The sequence below is a fragment of the Maylandia zebra genome, linkage group LG3, assembly GCF_041146795.1.
Source record: "Maylandia zebra isolate NMK-2024a linkage group LG3, Mzebra_GT3a, whole genome shotgun sequence".
NCBI classification, from domain to species: domain Eukaryota; kingdom Metazoa; phylum Chordata; class Actinopteri; order Cichliformes; family Cichlidae; genus Maylandia; species Maylandia zebra.
This window is the reverse complement of record NC_135169.1, coordinates 13,250,873-13,270,255: the sequence shown is the minus strand read 5'-3', so window position 1 is coordinate 13,270,255 and position 19,383 is coordinate 13,250,873. Positions and strand designations below refer to the sequence as shown.

The window sequence follows — 19,383 nt, the reverse complement described above, 5'->3', positions numbered from 1 at the left end:
AATACTGAAATACAAGAAGAGAGATTGTTCTCACTTTGGTACAATCTATATTTAGATTTCATTGGACAAGCACTGTTTGAGTGCTTGCCCTCACAGAACATCACTGAGTTGAAGCTACATGTTTTATCTCATCTCTTTCTCTATTTCTAATATGGATTGTTGCTTATTGTCTTGTAATCTCTCTTCATATATGAAAGAGACTTATTGTGGTTTAATACTTCAACTCTGGTTTAGAGTTATGCTGAGTACAAAGTACTTATTGGTAGCCCACAAAATGTTACTCAACAGAAGAAAAAACAGGTCATTGCCTTCTTCTTTCTGATTTAACAGGTGTTAAATAGATGAAGCCTGCATAAACATGCACTGTTCTCAGTGTATATAGAGCCCCGTGTCATTCAGAAAACCACTGTAGTTAATGGAGTTCGGGCTAAACAGTTTCTTAGTGAGACAGTGGAAATAACAAAAAAATGCTTGAAGCTTCATTTTTACCCTGACCTTTTATTTTATTTTTGGTCTTTCATGCAAACAGTAAGACAGAATAAGAAAAAAGAACACAGCAATAACTCTTGAATGATCACTTGAAGGCAAAATTCAAAAGTCAACCCATACATAATCAAATTAAAACAAAAGCAGCTAGAAAACAAGGAGTAAGGGAATAAATGATACTGCTCTCCTTTTAATGACTCACCCTGGTAAAGAATCAATTTCCATTTATCTATATGGGACTTTATGGCCCCAAAATATATGTTTCTCAAACTCTCCTCTTGTCATTTCATTTCATTTTCCTCTCAAATGGATACTTTCACATCTTTATGAGTACGGTAAAACATCTTCACCTAAAACAACTTGAGAAGAAGGAATGCTTCTTTATTGCTTGTGAGACCTGTTACCAAAGATGTGTTTATATTCAGAAGGGCACAAGTCCAACAAGTCGTTAGTCTCAATTCTAATCCAACATTTGACACCCTACTGGTCCCCAGAAGTTCTAGAGTGCAACCAGCTTTGCTTGGAGACATTTGAGGAATATATCAATTTGTTCAAAAAAAAAAAAAAAAAACTGACACACTTCCCTTCACCATGTTAATAATAAAATGTAGTAAATGCTCCGATGGCTGCATCAGAGAGCAACTTCAGGTTAGTGTTTTGACTGGAGCAGCCAGGGTTCAAACAAACAACCTTCTGGTTAGTAGATGACCTCCTCTACCTCCTGAGCTACTTCCACCCATAAGGAACAGAATCATTATCTCTCTGTTTGGTCCTGTCCTTACAATACTTCCAATAAAACTGCTGCCTTTTCCAGCTGTGTAGTGATCACAACACCATAGCAGCCAGAAGACAGCTCAATCTTTCATACAACCAGCATCCGGATCATCATCAAAAGACAGGGATCATCATGGAGGTGGGCAGCCTGTCAATCAGTCCGAGTCACCATGGAAACCACCTGAGAAGATGAACGACACTGAATGCTGGAAAATCTTCCTGTTTCTGGTGTCATACCAAATTGTATCTATCGTTCTCCTCCCACTTCTTCCTCTTATCTGCTCATCATCAGTATTTGAGATGGACCTTCACCCTGATCCTGGACTGTCAGGCTACAGACACCCAACCAGGACATTTCACTGACTTAGAAGATCGAACTCATCAGATGTCAAGTTTATAGACTTTTAGTGGGAATAATAAAGACATTATATTTGCTTTAACTCAATTCAAGAACCTGAAATCATAGTTCAGCTGGAATCAGTATTATTTCTGTAGTTTTTCTTTCACCCTCCATCAGTGAGGTTTGAGATGTTTCTATTATATTGAGGCTTTTCATTGTGCTAATGAATAGCACTAACTATCAGCACAGGTCTCAGAATGATATCATCTAAAACAGCAGACTGTGTCTTACCTAATGAGTCCAGGCCATGCTGATGAAGGCTTCACCTTCATATTTGGGCCTGGCATATCTGCGTCTGCGAGCAGCTCCAGGACAAGTCTAAAGACAAAGAGAGACAAAGTCCAGACTTAAGAACATCAACGCTGATCCTTTCATTCAGGACTGAATCTGCTGAGAGCAAACATTATAGCTTTTGTGTCAGAATCCCTTAATTGGACCAGTTTAATTCCCAGTGTCCAGTGTTTTGTATAAGTTTTACTTCCCTTGCAGTCTTTTTGCTCTGGCTTTTGGAGGAGGCGGATGCATCTTTCACCCTCTCCTTACCCTTATCTTCCCTGCTGCTGCTTCTATGTCCTTGTCTGGTCTTGTCTCACTCTAACCCTGAGAGAGCCTCTCATTCTTGCTCTTGTCCTCTAAAAAGTAAAGAAGAACTATGGCTTTGATTAACTGGTCCCTTAATGCACTTGACACCCTTTTCTCAACGAGAAGCCTAGGATTGGGAGAGCCTGCGTGCTCTGGAGGGACTTTCCTTCCAGATACACGATTTATGGGTGGCAGAAGTGGTGCATCATGTGCCTAGCGGGACTGTCTATTGAAGACATTGAAGACATCTACCTATTCAGCACCATGATAAAGGGGCTCTTCCTGATCTGAGCTGGCTTGGCCCTGGTTTATTGGAAATTGAAGAAAACGGTGAATGCTGTTCAAAAGCCCACAAGGCTGGCTGCTTTGATCGAAAATGTGGGAAGAGTGGTGAGTGCTCAGATTGCAATCATTGTGTCTATGCATGTCTAGTAGTTCCAGTTTTAAATTGTGTGTTAACCTTTCCTTATTTCATTGTTACTGTGGATTCTGTTTATGTTTTCCTGGTTGATCACTTGAACAGCCGTTAATGAAGCGCTTTATGTTATGTATGTTGTCTGCCTACTGAACTGCATTTGGGTCATCATTCGTCACTATGTGATGCAAACATCAAAGCCGTGGAAGAATTTTAGAGATTTAATTTGCCTGTGGGTACAGGTATGCCAGATCAATACATCTTTAAAATTCAGTAATGTAGGAGTAGTTACATGCAAATACCGATAATAAAACTCTGAGATGCAAATTTGGTATGTTTTGATAGAGCTTAACACATGCTGCTAGTGTGTTAGCAGAATGCTGTACCTGGAGGCAGCTGTACTCCTGTTTGGGACACACGTGGAGTTTGCAGTGCAGGAAGACTTCACCAGAACCCCCGGTGAACTCAAACATGTTAAAGGAGAAGTAGTTGGAGGTTCCCAGTCCGTTGTCCTCCACCTGCACAGTCTGGTCAGCAGGGTTGGCACAGCTGCTCACAGACAGGAAAACACACTTTGTTCAGGAGTCCATGAGAGAGATCAAAACCACATGACTCTGTGAGTCTGTCTCACCCGTTTATGATCAGGTCGTATCTCGGAGTGCTGTCGGGTGATGGCTGGTCAGTTGCCCAGCAGGAGTCGGTCACCACGACGACCACGTCTCCGTCCAGCCCGTCAGTCTTCAGCTCCACCCAGATCTTCTGGTTCAGCTGCACTTCAATGCTGGACTCCACAGCTTGTGTGTGGCTGACGTTGGTGAAAGCCTTCATGGTCAGAGTGTAATCCCAAACTCCAGATGTGATGTGCTGGATCACAGAGCTGCAGAACACAAACACACTTCAGCTTTCTCTGACTCACAAACCTCATGAGAAGCTTCACATCTTAAAGTAATTCAACCACACACCTGTCTCTGATCCTGAAGGTGGCAGTCTTGATGTCCGGCTGAGTTTGGACGCAGGAGAAGTCGATGTAGACTTGGTCGTGACGAGTGATGATGTCAGAGGAGCTGTTCTGGTTCATGATGGTGTTTTTGTAGATGAGTTCACTGTTGTTGGTCTGTGGAGTCACACAATCAGATGACGCTAAACAAGTCGGTTCATTTTAAAATTATAGTATATGTATAATTTTTTAATGCTGGACATCAGGAATCAACAGAGATCTGTTATGTTTCTACAACTTACCAGGTACTATGATTACTTGGTCAACACAAAGAAATAGGAATGCACCAATCCAACTTTTATTTCTGACCTGATACTTATATCTCCTGATATCATTGTTAAATTAATTAGCTTTTTTCATAACTCTGAGGTGATGAAGAGATTGGGAATTGTTCTCCATGTTCAATGCAACATCTAACTCCAAATGTACAAGCTTCTTGTACATATAGGGTCCCCTTGTGTCTTTGTCCTCTGTGTCCCTCCCTGTGCGTCTGTGTTTATGTTCCTATTGGCTTGTTCCCTCCTTGTGCCATTGTGTTTCCTATTTTATTTTGACAGTCTTAAGTTCCATCTTCAGTGTGTTTAGTTTTGCTGCCTCTGTCTCATTACATTAATTTGTCTCAGCTGTGTTTCCAATGTATTTCCTGTTCACTCGTCATTGTGTTGTGTAGTTAAGCCCTCTGTTTCTCTCTGTCCATTGACACATTCTGCTTCATGGTTGTATGTTTCTCTGTGTGCTTCAATGCGTGTTTAGATGTTTGCCCTCGGGCAATTGAGAGCTTCGCTTTTACACTCAGCTTTCTTTTCACCACGATGGACTGGTACAGCGTCATCACTGCAGCAGCATCAATTTGTCTGTTGATCTCCAGACCTTTTTCGAACTGTGCTCGGCCGGGCCCCATAGACTAAGGCGCGTTCACCAGACGTTCGACCTCGGGCACCCTCCACGGGCCTGACTCCAGGGCAGGGCTCTGATAACCCTAAGCGCGCAAGGTGAACTGTTCCCTTGATGCTCTATTTATAGGGATCTTTTGAATCGCTCTTTGTCTGGTCCCTCACTAAGGACTAGTTTACCACGGGTGACCCTCCCAGGGGGCAAAAGCCCCCCGACAACATAGCCCCTGGGATCCCTGGGACACACAAACCCCTCCACTACGGTAAGGTAGTGATTCCCTTCTGAGAATTACTACCTTAAGATAATAAATGTTATTATCTTGCACCAAATGTTAATTAATCATAATAAATCTTTTTCATGTGACAGTCATTAGGCTTCTGTAAACAGCTGTTATTTACACTGTTGGTTTTTGATAAAGGACAACTGGAATCAAATAATATTTAACTGAGTTGCTGTTAAGATGTCACACTACCATAAATATAATAAAAGCGTATAAAACCGGTTTGGCAAACCAACAGCCTAGCATATAATTCGTAAGCAGATGAGTATGCACAAGAGAAAAAATATTACATTGCATCTTTTTAGTCATTTCAACTCACTTTAACCAGCTTCCTCTGTTTTGCTTTGTTTTTTTTAAATATAACAAAGCAGAGCAGCAGAAGCTCAGCAGATGCTGGAAGATGTTTGGCTGCTTGTAGTAGACTTGTAGTCAAGACCGCCTAATCCGAGACCAAGACAAGACCAAGACCAGAGGGTATCGAGACCAAGACAAGACCAAGACCAGAGGGTATCGAGACCAAGACAAGACCAAGACAAAAGTCCATCGAGACCAAGACAAGACCAAGACCAGAGGGTATCGAGACCAAGACAAGACCAAGACCAGAGGGTATCGAGACCAAGACAAGACCAAGACAAAAGTCCATCGAGACCAAGACCACGTAAAAGTGGTCTCGAGACCGGTCTCGAGACATCCAACTCTAGTCAGCAACCACATAAATATGCCCATTAAAGTCGACAACAAACCACACCATACCAGCCCTTAAAGTGCTCACTGAAATGGTTTCAATATATTTCTGCTCAATGAATTCACCAAAATACCTAAAGTTAATGAAAATTGTTTAAGTAGCTGAACGCCACTGCTAGCGCTAGCTACCTGTACATAGCATGTACTGTAACGTTAAGTTAAAGTTATGTCTGCAGGGACAGTTGCAAAAAAACTGTCCCTACATAATTTATAATGTTTGAAGAACACATTATAGATAACAATATTACATAAACATGACCACGTCATCTGAGGTTGGAAAGGTAGTTAGAAGAGTTTGAAGGTGTTTGTTACCTTTGAGGGTGTTTGCGCTCCAGGTGCCTGCTGAAGGTTGAGGTAGTCCTGGCTGTCTCGGTCAAGGAGACTTTGCAAAAACTGCACTTTGCCGAATGCTTCTTTTTTGCATTTACCAAAAACTATTTGTGTTCTATGAACGCAAACTTTATGACAGACGAAGTCGCTTACATTTCTGTAACTTACTGACCGGGCATACTGCTCAATCTAACGGGTTGCATTTAGTTGTGTTTGAAGGGCGCGAAAGGCAAAATAATAAAATGCCACAATGTGGAGGGATTTGAGCATGGCTGAGCCACTGTGTGTCGCTGTGTGACAGCTGAGCAGGGAAATGAAATTAATTGAGGAGCCGGCTCTCGCTCAATGGGAGTCGACTATTCTGATTCACTAAAAAGCACTCTCTAAGCACGGCTCTTAGAGCTAAAGCTTTTGCGCATGATACATTATCGAACGTTATGCTGTGTGTCATGGATACTGTTGACTCCAAATCTCCCGACCACTATGTTGATCTGAGACAGCAAGACCGAGACAGCGAGACCAAGACAAGATCAAGACCAAAGTCCGTCGAGATCAAGACAAGACCAAGACAAAAGTCCGTCGAGACCGGTCTCGAGACCAAGACCGGTCTCGAGACATCCAACTCTAGCTTGTAGAAGGTAAAGAGGCGGAGATGAAACCCACCATGACCACCGTCCCACAGCTGTTGCTGCTGTTGAAGCTGAAGGTCACCATGTGGGTGAGCTCGTCCACCTGACCCCTGCACGTCGGGTCGTTGAGGTGTAAGGCAGAGTAGTCGATGCCTTTGTCCTCCAGGAGACAACCGACCAGAGTGACTGAAGCAGAGTCCTGCATGCAGACCGTTGGATCACCTGAACATCACAATATCAGTCAGAAAAATCACAGTTAGAAGTTTTCCTCCATCATTCAGCCCTGTTGTCATGATGATGTCACAGCTGTCGTACCCAAAGAGTTGTTTGCTTGGTACTTGGAGGCAAAAATGTCCCGACAGAAGCAGCGAGTGTCACCACCGACCGTCTTCTCACCACAGAACTCGTGATCGCTGCAGGTCCTGTCCTGACAGAAGGCCTCAGAGGCTACAGAGGAACACACTGATGTATTATCCTGAAAACACGTGAGCTCTAAAACTCCAGAGTTCAGGTTTTAACAAAGGAGAGCTTATTAAGGTCTTATTAAGGTCTTACAGCAGCCGGTCTTTGATGTCCAGCCATCCAGAGTGTGGTTGTGTAGACTGCAGGCTCTGGCGTAGGCCTTCAGGAACTGACAGTTGAGTCCGTCCACTGCAGGATATTTACACAAAGTGTCGGTGCAGGCGGTTATGTAGGGCTCTGGGTCAATGTCACTGTTACAGGAGGAGAAGGGCTCCTCCTTCAGGAGATTACAGCTGTACCACAGAGAAAACAAAATTAAAGACAAGAAAATGATCAACTGTAATCATTTGTCTAAATATAGCTTATCAAACACTACTTATCTTGCGTATGTGCTTCTCTAAATCTAATGGTTTTTTATGGTAGATCAAAATTAAATGAAGTCTCTGTTTTTGTAATTTTGCTTCTACACTGTCATAATGGTTGTTAAATAAAATCATGCAAATCAATCAAGATGTGACTGAACTGCAGTTTTTCACTTTTCATTTTCATTTCATCAGTTTCAAGGGACTTGACTGCTTGGTTTGTATCCCCTTGTCAAGTCTGCATCTGTGTTATGTTTCCTGTTTTACTTTGACAGTCCATGTCCTATGTTAATGTTTACCGTTTTGCTTCCTCTTGGTCTTCTCAGGTTTGATTACTCCCAGCTGTGCTCCCTTTGTGTCTCTCGTTCCCTCCTTATCCCTCTGTGTATTTTAGCCCTGTGTTTTCCTTGGTCTGTGTTGCGATCTCCCTCATTCATGGCTGTGTTTCCTGTGTGCCTCACTCTATGTTTAGTTATTACTTCCACAGTGTAGTTTTTATTGTTTTACCCTTGAGTCAGAAATAAAGCTGCTTTTTGAGTTCACTTTTTTGCTCTGTGAAGTCTGCATTTTAGGTGCTTCTCTGCCTGCACACAGCCTCTTCATGACATTTTTTCAGGGAACTCAAAATGGGTTAACAATTCAAAACTGTTCTGTAGGAGGTTGATCAAGGCTTGAAAGCTGGTGCTGCAAATTCCAACAGGTGATCCCAATTTTTTGGATTACTTACAACCCCCTTTGTCTGCGTCACTGCAGTATCATACCCTCTTGAGCATCAGTTGATCAGTATTATACTGCTGAAAGAAGTGTGTTGCTACAAAAATGGTGAGAAAAAAAGCAATTAACAATGGAAGAGACACAAACCATCGTAACACTTAAAAATGTAGGTTTTTCCTACAGAGAAATTGCAAAGAGAGTCAGGGTGTCAGAGAGTACAGTTTCTTTCACTATCAAAAGTTACTCAGAAACTGCAGCAAAGTGACAGGAAGATGTCGGGCAGACCCAATACCACAACTGAATCAGAGGACAGCCTGCATGATAGGCGGCTCAAAGGACAACAGCTTCAAGCACAAGCTTAATAGTAGTCATGGCAACCAAGTCTCAGCTTCAACTGTGAAGAGAAGACTTCGAGCTACAGGTTTGACAGGATGAGTTGCAGCAAGAAAGCCACTGCTAAGACGTAAGAATAAAAGGCTCGCCTGGGCCATGAAACAAAACCTTTGGGCTACTGAACACTGGAAAGGAGTATAATGGAATCAAAAATTGAAATCCTGGTTTCATTATGCTGGATTTTCGTATGCTGTTGAGTAGGTGAAAGATTCCATGGCATCAAGTTTCAAGGAGGAAGTGTGATGGTCTGGGGCTGTTTTGCTGGATCCAGAGTCAGTGACTTATACAGAATGAGGGGGACCCTGAACCACAACAGTTACCACAGCCTTGTCCTGCGCCATGCAACAGCCTCTGGCCTAGTTGATCTGGGGTTGGTCATCCCACAGCAGGATAATGACCCAAAAAACAAGTCCAAGCTATGCCAGAATCAGGAATAAAGAACAAGATGATACGCTTGAAAACATGGAGTGGCCGGGACAGACTCCAGACGTAAACCCCATTGAGCTGTTTTGGGATGAACTGGACAGAAACGTGAAAGCAAGGAAAGTGAGAACATAACTGCACTTAGACTGTGGACGGCCTTTTTTTCTTTTTGGTGAGGCGAGAGATGGAAAGAGGGAAAGCTGAGACCAGCGCTGCCCTGACTGTGGGTTGTTGTATGAATGTCCAATAAAATTGACAACTGTGAGCACAACTGTTGTCGGTGTGAAGTGTATTCCACAGTATCATTGCCAAAATTGGCAATGAAGATATGCCTTCATGAATGTAAATACAGAGGATTCATAACAAACTAAGGGATACAATTACAAACAAGAAGGCTGATTTTGACTTTAGTAGCGGAATGATGAAGTTTGGAGGAGAGAAATAGTTCATAATCTGAAGCACCACATTATGACTCACACATAATGGAGACAGTGTTATAGCATGGGCATGAATGCCTTTCAGTGGAACCAATTATTTCTGAGCCTGTGAAAACATCAAACTGTGTATATGTCTGTAATTCCTAAACAGTTAATGCAAGACTTTTGCTGAACACCTTTGCTTAATGCTATAAATCTAGACTACATTCAAGGCTTAAGTGTGGCATTTAATGTGGTGGTCTGCAAAGGCAAACTTCTAAAGAAGTACACAAGGTAACTGCCACAAAAATTATATATCCAACAATATAACAGATGTTCCCTACTGTGTGGATCTGCTCACCGTTCAGTCACACTGGTGCAGTCGATCGTGCTGTCAGCAGTCTCACTGTACTGCATCTCACAGCTAGGGGGCGACAAACAACAAAGTTCAGGCTCATTCATACAAACAGAATATCTGCAACATCAGCAGCAGTCAGAGGGACTCTGAGCTTGTGATGAGGTCTTACCTGGTGGAGCTGTACTCAGAGAGCCTCAGGTCACTCAGAGACCTGCTGGAGTTTCCACACAGACCCTCCACAGATGAACCAGCAGGTCCTGCAGAGGATCAGGACAGAATGAGTCAGATCAGCATCAATATTCAAACTGGAGGAACACAGCAGCTCAATAAATAACAGCACAGTTTACAGTTTACGTTACAATAATTAAACTTTATCTTCTGCACCTTCTAAGAGGATCTGTGCGGTGTAGCCGTCAAAGAAGACAGAGATGATGAGGTTGGAGAGCGACAGCTTGGCAGTGACTCCAGTTTGGTCCTTAGAGAGCTGCACACCATGAACCAGCTGAGATGAGCTGCTGAGGGTCAGTGTGGAGTCGTCCAGCTGCATCACAGCAGAGACAAAGTGGAGGAAACACTGAGTGAAACATGTCAAACACACAAACAGGCTGATTTCACAGCAACAACCACTGAGTTTAGCAGATCTGAAAGAACTGCTTCTAACAGCCCTGAGAAGAACGATGAGAGGAGACACAGCAGAGGATGAGGGAGGACTTTGGATCAGACTCCACTCTGACACATGAACTGTGGCTGTAGGTCGCTTACCTGAACTCTCCCACCTTGTTCCAGGTGAATGTCATGCCCGTCCACACGCAGCATCACACTGTCCAAAAAGCTCACATCTTTACGACGTCTGTCCCTGAAGTTCCCCAGAACAAGGAAATCTGGGAGTAACGGAGTCGAGAACAGAGAGTACGCACAGCGATCCTGGATGGAGTTAATCTGGCTGTGGACGTCAATGATAGTGGGGCCGGTCACAGTGCAGGTTGAGGCCAACACACTGGGCATCTCAGGTAGAAATTCTTAAAAAACAGAGGGGAAAGGGTGTCTTAGTATCAGCTCTACAAGTCTTCTGGATTTTGGAAGTTCTAAGTTATTTAGAACTTCTTGAACAGTTTCACAAGATATCATGATAAGTTCAGGAGATGCATATGTGAATATCTAACCATGGTCACACTTTTAGTATGGATGATATAACCTCTGGAAATGACTGGTCTCTTGGATTATCTTTAAGATAACATTTCAAAATATCTCAGCACACAATCTACTTTGTCTTTTGCAGAAATGACCAGAAGTGAGTGACAGGTGGTATGAAGCAGACTTGTTTGGGCATTTTTTGTTGTGTCGTTTTCTGTTTACTGGGGTGGAAAGATTGTTCCTTTCAGCCAGTGGATGGAACTGGGTACTGGAAAATTTTGAACAACTTCAGTATGATCGATTTTAATTCTCTTCATGCAGCTAATATTAAATGAAATCATTATCTCTTAAGATACAATTTATGTTCAAATATAATGCCTGTAAATGTCAAAAAGGCCTTAAAATTTTAATTAAAAATAAACATCTGTATTATTTTGTAAATAATTATCAAAAAACCAGAACAGATACAATGATTGAATTCATGTCCAAAAAAGAAAGAGCTTGTGGGTAAAACATGTAGCATAAATCAAAAAAATCATAGTTGTTGACTGCAAACCTGTCAGCTAATATCAAGAGCTGTGGAAACGCATTGCAGTTTGGTGTTTTATTTTGGTGTTGTCCCACTTTAACGAAAACTCAAAAGCCTCCCAATTTACCATCACAAAGAGCTGAAAGAAGAGTTGGTTCAAGTGCAAAGCCTGTAAAGAGTAAAAAATCATCCAAATTTGCTTTTTAAATGGAAAATGATGGACTTTTTGTTGGGTTTACAGTAAGGCTCCAAGATATTGTCTGTAAATAAAATATTCAATGTGAAAGAGCTTGTGGGCAAAACAGTGTAACATAAGTCAAAGCTATCATAATCGTTGACTGCAAACCTGTCAGCTAAACATCCTGGACATATAATCAAGCAGTGGGACTTCAGTGTAAGCAGCTGCACAAATTTACCTTCACAGATGACACCAGCGTCCTCAGAGTGTCCACAGTTGTGAGATCCAAATCCTAAGTGCTGGCACTGAGTGAGATTTGATTCACTGCCTGAGCAACTGACATCATCCAACCAGATGGGTCCGGTGCCCTGACCAAACTGAGCATTTGCTGGTGCTGAGACGACCCTGCCGCAGCCCAGCTGTCTACACACCACCTGAGCATCCACTAGGTCCCATAAATCATCACACACCGTCCCCCACTGCCCACTGTGGAAGATCTCCACCCTGCCAGAACACGAGCTGTTTCCTCCAACCAGGCGGATGCGCCCCTCCACTGCTGCACTGTTGCTCACTGCTGTTGTAGAAGTGAGCCTGACCTGATTGGCTGTAGAGGTCTGCGGTATTGGAGCAGGTGTGGTTGAAGAAAGTGCAGATGTTGTTGTGTTCACCTCTGTTTACAGTCAATACATAAATGAATAAGTGAGAGTACTGCGGTAAAGCTGAGAGCATTTTCCTTCTGAACAGTTGAATTTAGCAGCAGGATGAAAAAGATGAATTTGTTACAGTGTGATCATGCTTAGAGGGCAACAATACCTGCACAGTATGCAAGGTGACACACAGATGGCCTCTCAAGTTTGTAGACGTAGTAGTTTCCATAGCATAGTTTGACTTGGATGGTGTGTGATGGAAACTGGCAGCAGCTTCCAGACCAGTTGTTGCACACAGTGCGATTTACAGTTTCACCTGGCTGTGAGGGATGAGGTTGTGTTATCCACAGAGGAGCATGGGTTCCACACCTGTTTGAGTCTATACACCTCTCGGGAATACGAGCATTGGAGCTCCCCAGAAACAGGCGGTACCAGCCTTGCCAGTTAATAGATTGATCACAGTGTAGGTCCTGAGTGTTTGTGTTGTTTGTTGAACGCCATTGATCATTCAGCACAGTGTAGTTGTAACAAGGATCGACACTTTGGGAATATCCTGAAGGATGAAAAGAAGTCATCTTTTTAAACAATCACACACACTGATAGATGCATTGGGGACAAATTGGGTTCAATGTCTTGGCCAAGAAAGCTTCGACATGCAGACTGAAGGAGCAGGGATGAAACAGCGTGTTTGTACCGGTCTTAAAGATTTCTGTTGTGCATATCTTTAAAAGAATAGTTGAAACATTTATTCCACCCACTTTATTTTGTCAAATAAACTCAAAACAAGCCTGTCGGTGCTTCTTTCCGCATCGCCTCTTCCTCAATTTAAGAGAAAAAAAATCTTAAAACAACAGCAAATGTAAAAGATGATTCTTCTGTTCACAAGTCAGTCATAGGGCTTACAACCATTCTCACACACGGACATTTTAGAATCACCAGTTCACCTATCTTCAGGAACAGCAAGTCATCGAACTGTGGGAGGGATCCGAATTACCCAGAGAAAACCCACAAGGAGAGGCCTTGAAACCAGGGTCCACAGCTAAAAATGGCTGTAAAATACAATGTAAATTCCAACAGTGTGGCCATATGAATTAGTCTAATATGCATGTAAAGTGCTCAATTTACGGATTTATAAACAAAATAAAAAATAAAAGGCATATATTCTCAAAAGAAGATTAATGATCTCATTCATCGTGCTCTTGCTTACCCTGTTAGTCTCAAAACAAAATCAAAAAGACTTTTGGCTGGATATAAAATTGTTAGATTTGCTGAGACAGACAATTTATGTATTGCATACACGGTGTTGTTTCAGCAGGCATGAACACACATGAGCATGTAGGAACAGAGGATCACCGGAGAAAACTCCTTTTTTATTTTTCTCCTTCCCAAGTACCACAACAACAAGGATATTCATTAGCGCCCTCCAGTGCTTCTAGTAAATGCATCTACAGAACAAAATGCAATAGTATGTGGACACAACACAGGGCCATAACATTTCAGTGCATGTCACATGTCCAGCAATCAGGGCATTTAATGCAGTCACATGGGTGTTTTAAGTCTTGGATATTATTTTGCTGCTCACAGTCAGAAAGAGGGACTTCCTGTGGACATAAGGTAAGGTTATAGAGGACCCACTAACTATGTTTCATGCAGCTGTGTATCATTTGCAGAACCCACAGTGAAAATGTAGTCTAGAATGGATAAAGTTTAAGCATTTAATCCTGAAGTCCTGTTTCTACCAGGTGCAAGTATGATTGTGACCAAATGTTGTTACTTAGACGTCTCCAGAATATGATTCTCATGGAGCCTGTAAAAGCAGGTACATGTTGGATAACATATATTTGAGTGGAGCAATATCAAGAGCTGTGGAAACGCATTGCATTTTGGTGTTTTATTTTGGTGTTGTCCCACTTTAACGAAAACTCAAAAGCCTCCCAATTTACCATCACAAAGAGCTGAAAGAAGAGTTGGTTCAAGTGCAAAGCCTGTAAAGAGTAAAAAATCATCCAAATTTGCATTTTAAATGGAAAATGATGGACTTTTTGTTGGGTTTACAGTAAGGCTCCAAGATATTGTCTGTAAATAAAATATTCAATGTGAAAGAGCTTGTGGGCAAAACAGTGTAACATAAGTCAAAGCTATCATAATCGTTGACTGCAAACCTGTCAGCTAAACATCCTGGACATATAATCAAGCAGTGGGACTTCAGTGTAAGCAGCTGCACAAATTTACCTTCACAGATGACACCAGCGTCCTCAGAGTGTCCACAGTTGTGAGATCCAAATCCTAAGTGCTGGCACTGAGTGAGATTTGATTCACTGCCTGAGCAACTGACATCATCCAACCAGATGGGTCCGGTGCCCTGACCAAACTGAGCATTTGCTGGTGCTGAGACGACCCTGCCGCAGCCCAGCTGTCTACACACCACCTGAGCATCCACTAGGTCCCATAAATCATCACACACCGTCCCCCACTGCCCACTGTGGAAGATCTCCACCCTGCCAGAACACGAGCTGTTTCCTCCAACCAGGCGGATGCGCCCCTCCACTGCTGCACTGTTGCTCACTGCTGTTGTAGAAGTGAGCCTGACCTGATTGGCTGTAGAGGTCTGCGGTATTGGAGCAGGTGTGGTTGAAGAAAGTGCAGATGTTGTTGTGTTCACCTCTGTTTACAGTCAATACATAAATGAATAAGTGAGAGTACTGCGGTAAAGCTGAGAGCATTTTCCTTCTGAACAGTTGAATTTAGCAGCAGGATGAAAAAGATGAATTTGTTACAGTGTGATCATGCTTAGAGGGCAACAATACCTGCACAGTATGCAAGGTGGCACGCAGATGGCCTCTCAAGTTTGTAGACGTAGTAGTTTCCATAGCATAGTTTGACTTGGATGGTGTGTGATGGAAACTGGCAGCAGCTTCCAGACCAGTTGTTGCACACAGTGCGATTTACAGTTTCACCTGGCTGTGAGGGATGAGGTTGTGTTATCCACAGAGGAGCATGGGTTCCACACCTGTTTGAGTCTATACACCTCTCGGGAATACGAGCATTGGAGCTCCCCAGAAACAGGCGGTACCAGCCTTGCCAGTTAATAGATTGATCACAGTGTAGGTCCTGAGTGTTTGTGTTGTTTGTTGAACGCCATTGATCATTCAGCACAGTGTAGTTGTAACAAGGATCGACACTTTGGGAATATCCTGAAGGATGAAAAGAAGTCATCTTTTTAAACAATCACACACACTGATAGATGCATTGGGGACAAATTGGGTTCAATGTCTTGGCCAAGAAAGCTTCGACATGCAGACTGAAGGAGCAGGGATGAAACAGCGTGTTTGTACCGGTCTTAAAGATTTCTGTTGTGCATATCTTTAAAAGAATAGTTGAAACATTTATTCCACCCACTTTATTGTGTCAAATAAACTCAAAACAAGCCTGTCGGTGCTTCTTTCCGCATCGCCTCTTCCTCAATTTAAGAGAAAAAAAATCTTAAAACAACAGCAAATGTAAAAGATGATTCTTCTGTTCACAAGTCAGTCATAGGGCTTACAACCATTCTCACACACGGACATTTTAGAATCACCAGTTCACCTATCTTCAGGAACAGCAAGTCATCGAACTGTGGGAGGGATCCGAATTATCCAGAGAAAACCCACAAGGAGAGGCCTTGAAACCAGGGTCCACAGCTAAAAATGGCTGTAAAATACAATGTAAATTCCAACAGTGTGGCCATATGAATTAGTCTAATATGCATGTAAAGTGCTCAATTTACGGATTTATAAACAAAATAAAAAATAAAAGGCATATATTCTCAAAAGAAGATTAATGATCTCGTTCATCGTGCTCTTGCTTACCCTGTTAGTCTCAAAACAAAATCAAAAAGACTTTTGGCTGGATATAAAATTGTTAGATTTGCTGAGACAGACAATTTATGTATTGCATACACGGTGTTGTTTCAGCAGGCATGAACACACATGAGCATGTAGGAACAGAGGATCACCGGAGAAAACTCCTTTTTTATTTTTCTCCTTCCCAAGTACCACAACAAAAAGGATATTCATTAGCGCCCTCCAGTGCTTCTAGTAAATGCATCTACAGAACAAAATGCAATAGTATGTGGACACAACACAGGGCCATAACATTTCAGTGCATGTCACATGTCCAGCAATCAGGGCATTTAATGCAGTCACATGGGTGTTTTAAGTCTTGGATATTATTTTGCTGCTCACAGTCAGAAAGAGGGACTTCCTGTGGACATAAGGTAAGGTTATAGAGGACCCACTAACTATGTTTCATGCAGCTGTGTATCATTTGCAGAACCCACAGTGAAAATGTAGTCTAGAATGGATAAAGTTTAAGCATTTAATCCTGAAGTCCTGTTTCTACCAGGTGCAAGTATATGATTGTGACCAAATATTGTTACTTAGACGTCTCCAGAATATGATTCTCATGGAGCCTGTAAAAGCAGGTACATGTTGGATAACATATATTTGAGTGGAGCAATATCAAGAGCTGTGGAAACGCATTGCATTTTGGTGTTTTATTTTGGTGTTGTCCCACTTTAACGAAAACTCAAAAGCCTCCCAATTTACCATCACAAAGAGCTGAAAGAAGAGTTGGTTCAAGTGCAAAGCCTGTAAAGAGTAAAAAATCATCCAAATTTGCATTTTAAATGGAAAATGATGGACTTTTTGTTGGGTTTACAGTAAGGCTCCAAGATATTGTCTGTAAATAAAATATTCAATGTGAAAGAGCTTGTGGGCAAAACAGTGTAACATAAGTCAAAGCTATCATAATCGTTGACTGCAAACCTGTCAGCTAAACATTCTGGACATATAATCAAGCAGTGGGACTTCAGTGTAAGCAGCTGCACAAATTTACCTTCACAGATGACACCAGCGTCCTCAGAGTGTCCACAGTTGTGAGATCCAAATCCTAAGTGCTGGCACTGAGTGAGATTTGATTCACTGCCTGAGCAACTGACATCATCCAACCAGATGGGTCCGGTGCCCTGACCAAACTGAGCATTTGCTGGTGCTGAGACGACCCTGCCGCAGCCCAGCTGTCTACACACCACCTGAGCATCCACTAGGTCCCATAAATCATCACACACCGTCCCCCACTGCCCACTGTGGAAGATCTCCACCCTGCCAGAACACGAGCTGTTTCCTCCAACCAGGCGGATGCGCCCCTCCACTGCTGCACTGTTGCTCACTGCTGTTGTAGAAGTGAGCCTGACCTGATTGGCTGTAGAGGTCTGCGGTATTGGAGCAGGTGTGGTTGAAGAAAGTGCAGATGTTGTTGTGTTCACCTCTGTTTACAGTCAATACATAAATGAATAAGTGAGAGTACTGCGGTAAAGCTGAGAGCATTTTCCTTCTGAACAGTTGAATTTAGCAGCAGGATGAAAAAGATGAATTTGTTACAGTGTGATCATGCTTAGAGGGCAACAATACCTGCACAGTATGCAAGGTGACACACAGATGGCCTCTCAAGTTTGTAGACGTAGTAGTTTCCATAGCATAGTTTGACTTGGATGGTGTGTGATGGAAACTGGCAGCAGCTTCCAGACCAGTTGTTGCACACAGTGCGATTTACAGTTTCACCTGGCTGTGAGGGATGAGGTTGTGTTATCCACAGAGGAGCATGGGTTCCACACCTGTTTGAGTCTATACACCTCTCGGGAATACGAGCATTGGAGCTCCCCAGAAACAGGCGGTACCAGCCTTGCCAGTTAATAGATTGATCACAGTGTAGGTCCTGAGTGTTTGTGTTGTTTGTTGAACGCCATTGATCATTCAGCACAGTGTAGTTGTAACAAGGATCGACACTTTGGGAATATCCTGAAGGATGAAAAGAAGTCATCTTTTTAAACAATCACACACACTGATAGATGCATTGGGGACAAATTGGGTTCAATGTCTTGGCCAAGAAAGCTTCGACATGCAGACTGAAGGAGCAGGGATGAAACAGCGTGTTTGTACCGGTCTTAAAGATTTCTGTTGTGCATATCTTTAAAAGAATAGTTGAAACATTTTTTCCACCCACTTTATTGTGTCAAATAAACTCAAAACAAGCCTGTCGGTGCTTCTTTCCGCATCGCCTCTTCCTCAATTTAAGAGAAAAAAAATCTTAAAACAACAGCAAATGTAAAAGATGATTCTTCTTTTCACAAGTCAGTCATAGGGCTTACAACCATTCTCACACACGGACATTTTAGAATCACCAGTTCACCTATCTTCAGGAACAGCAAGTCATCGAACTGTGGGAGGGATCCGAATTACCCAGAGAAAACCCACAAGGAGAGGCCTTGAAACCAGGGTCCACAGCTAAAAATGGCTGTAAAATACAATGTAAATTCCAACAGTGTGGCCATATGAATTAGTCTAATATGCATGTAAAGTGCTCAATTTATGGATTTATAAACAAAATAAAAAATAAAAGGCCTATGTTCTCAAAAGAAGATTAATGATCTCGTTCATCGTGCTCTTGCTTACCCTGTTAGTCTCAAAACAAAATCAGAAAGACTTTTTGCTGGATATAAAATTGTTAGATTTGCTGAGACAGACAATTTATGTATTGCATACACGGTGTTGTTTCAGCAGGCATGAACACACATGAGCATGTAGGAACAGAGGATCACCGGAGAGGATATTCATTAGCGCCCTCCAGTGCTTCTAGTAAATGCATCTACAGAACAAAATGCAATAGTATGTGGACACAACACAGGGCCATAACATTTCAGTGCATGTCACATGTCCAGCAATCAGGGCATTTAATGCAGTCACATGGGTGTTTTAAGTCTTGGATATTATTTTGCTGCTCACAGTCAGAAAGAGGGACTTCCTGTGGACATAAGGTAAGGTTATAGAGGACCCACTAACTATGTTTCATGCAGCTGTGTATCATTTGCAGAACCCACAGTGAAAATGTAGTCTAGAATGGATAAAGTTTAAGCATTTAATCCTGAAGTCTTGTTTCTACCAGGTGCAAGTATGATTGTGACCAAATATTGTTACTTAGACGTCTCCAGAATATGATTCTCATGGAGCCCGTAAAAGCAGGTACATGTTGGATAACATATATTTGAGTGGAGCAATATCAAGTACTGTGGAAACACATTGAAAACTGAAAAGCCTCCCAATTTACCATCACAAAGAGCTGAAAGAAGAGTTGGTTCAAGTGCAAAGCCTGTAAAGAGTAAAAAATCATCCAAATTTGCATTTTAAATGGAAAATGATG

The 19,383-nt window shown here is 42.3% G+C and overlaps 1 protein-coding gene across 1 annotated transcript in view; it reads right to left on the bottom strand.

Moving 5' to 3' along the window:
* Positions 1-493: 493 nt before the first annotated feature.
* LOC101478398 (scavenger receptor cysteine-rich type 1 protein M130) overlaps positions 494-19,383 on the bottom strand; it is a 29,276-nt gene continuing 10,386 nt past the window's right edge. Inside the window, exons 7-24 of the mRNA XM_076882121.1 lie at positions 17,598-17,984; positions 17,023-17,454; positions 14,955-15,341; positions 14,380-14,811; positions 12,314-12,700; positions 11,739-12,170; positions 10,422-10,678; positions 10,044-10,200; positions 9,829-9,916; positions 9,663-9,725; positions 7,087-7,286; positions 6,847-6,978; positions 6,566-6,753; positions 3,620-3,771; positions 3,289-3,534; positions 3,044-3,206; positions 1,892-1,978; positions 494-1,441 (exon numbers count right to left, since the gene is read on the bottom strand). Coding sequence (XP_076738236.1) covers positions 1,892-1,978; positions 3,044-3,206; positions 3,289-3,534; positions 3,620-3,771; positions 6,566-6,753; positions 6,847-6,978; positions 7,087-7,286; positions 9,663-9,725; positions 9,829-9,916; positions 10,044-10,200; positions 10,422-10,678; positions 11,739-12,170; positions 12,314-12,700; positions 14,380-14,811; positions 14,955-15,341; positions 17,023-17,454; positions 17,598-17,984 — 4,190 coding nt within the window. The 3' untranslated portion in view covers positions 494-1,441. The remainder of the gene's footprint in view (positions 1,442-1,891; positions 1,979-3,043; positions 3,207-3,288; positions 3,535-3,619; positions 3,772-6,565; positions 6,754-6,846; positions 6,979-7,086; positions 7,287-9,662; positions 9,726-9,828; positions 9,917-10,043; positions 10,201-10,421; positions 10,679-11,738; positions 12,171-12,313; positions 12,701-14,379; positions 14,812-14,954; positions 15,342-17,022; positions 17,455-17,597; positions 17,985-19,383) is intronic.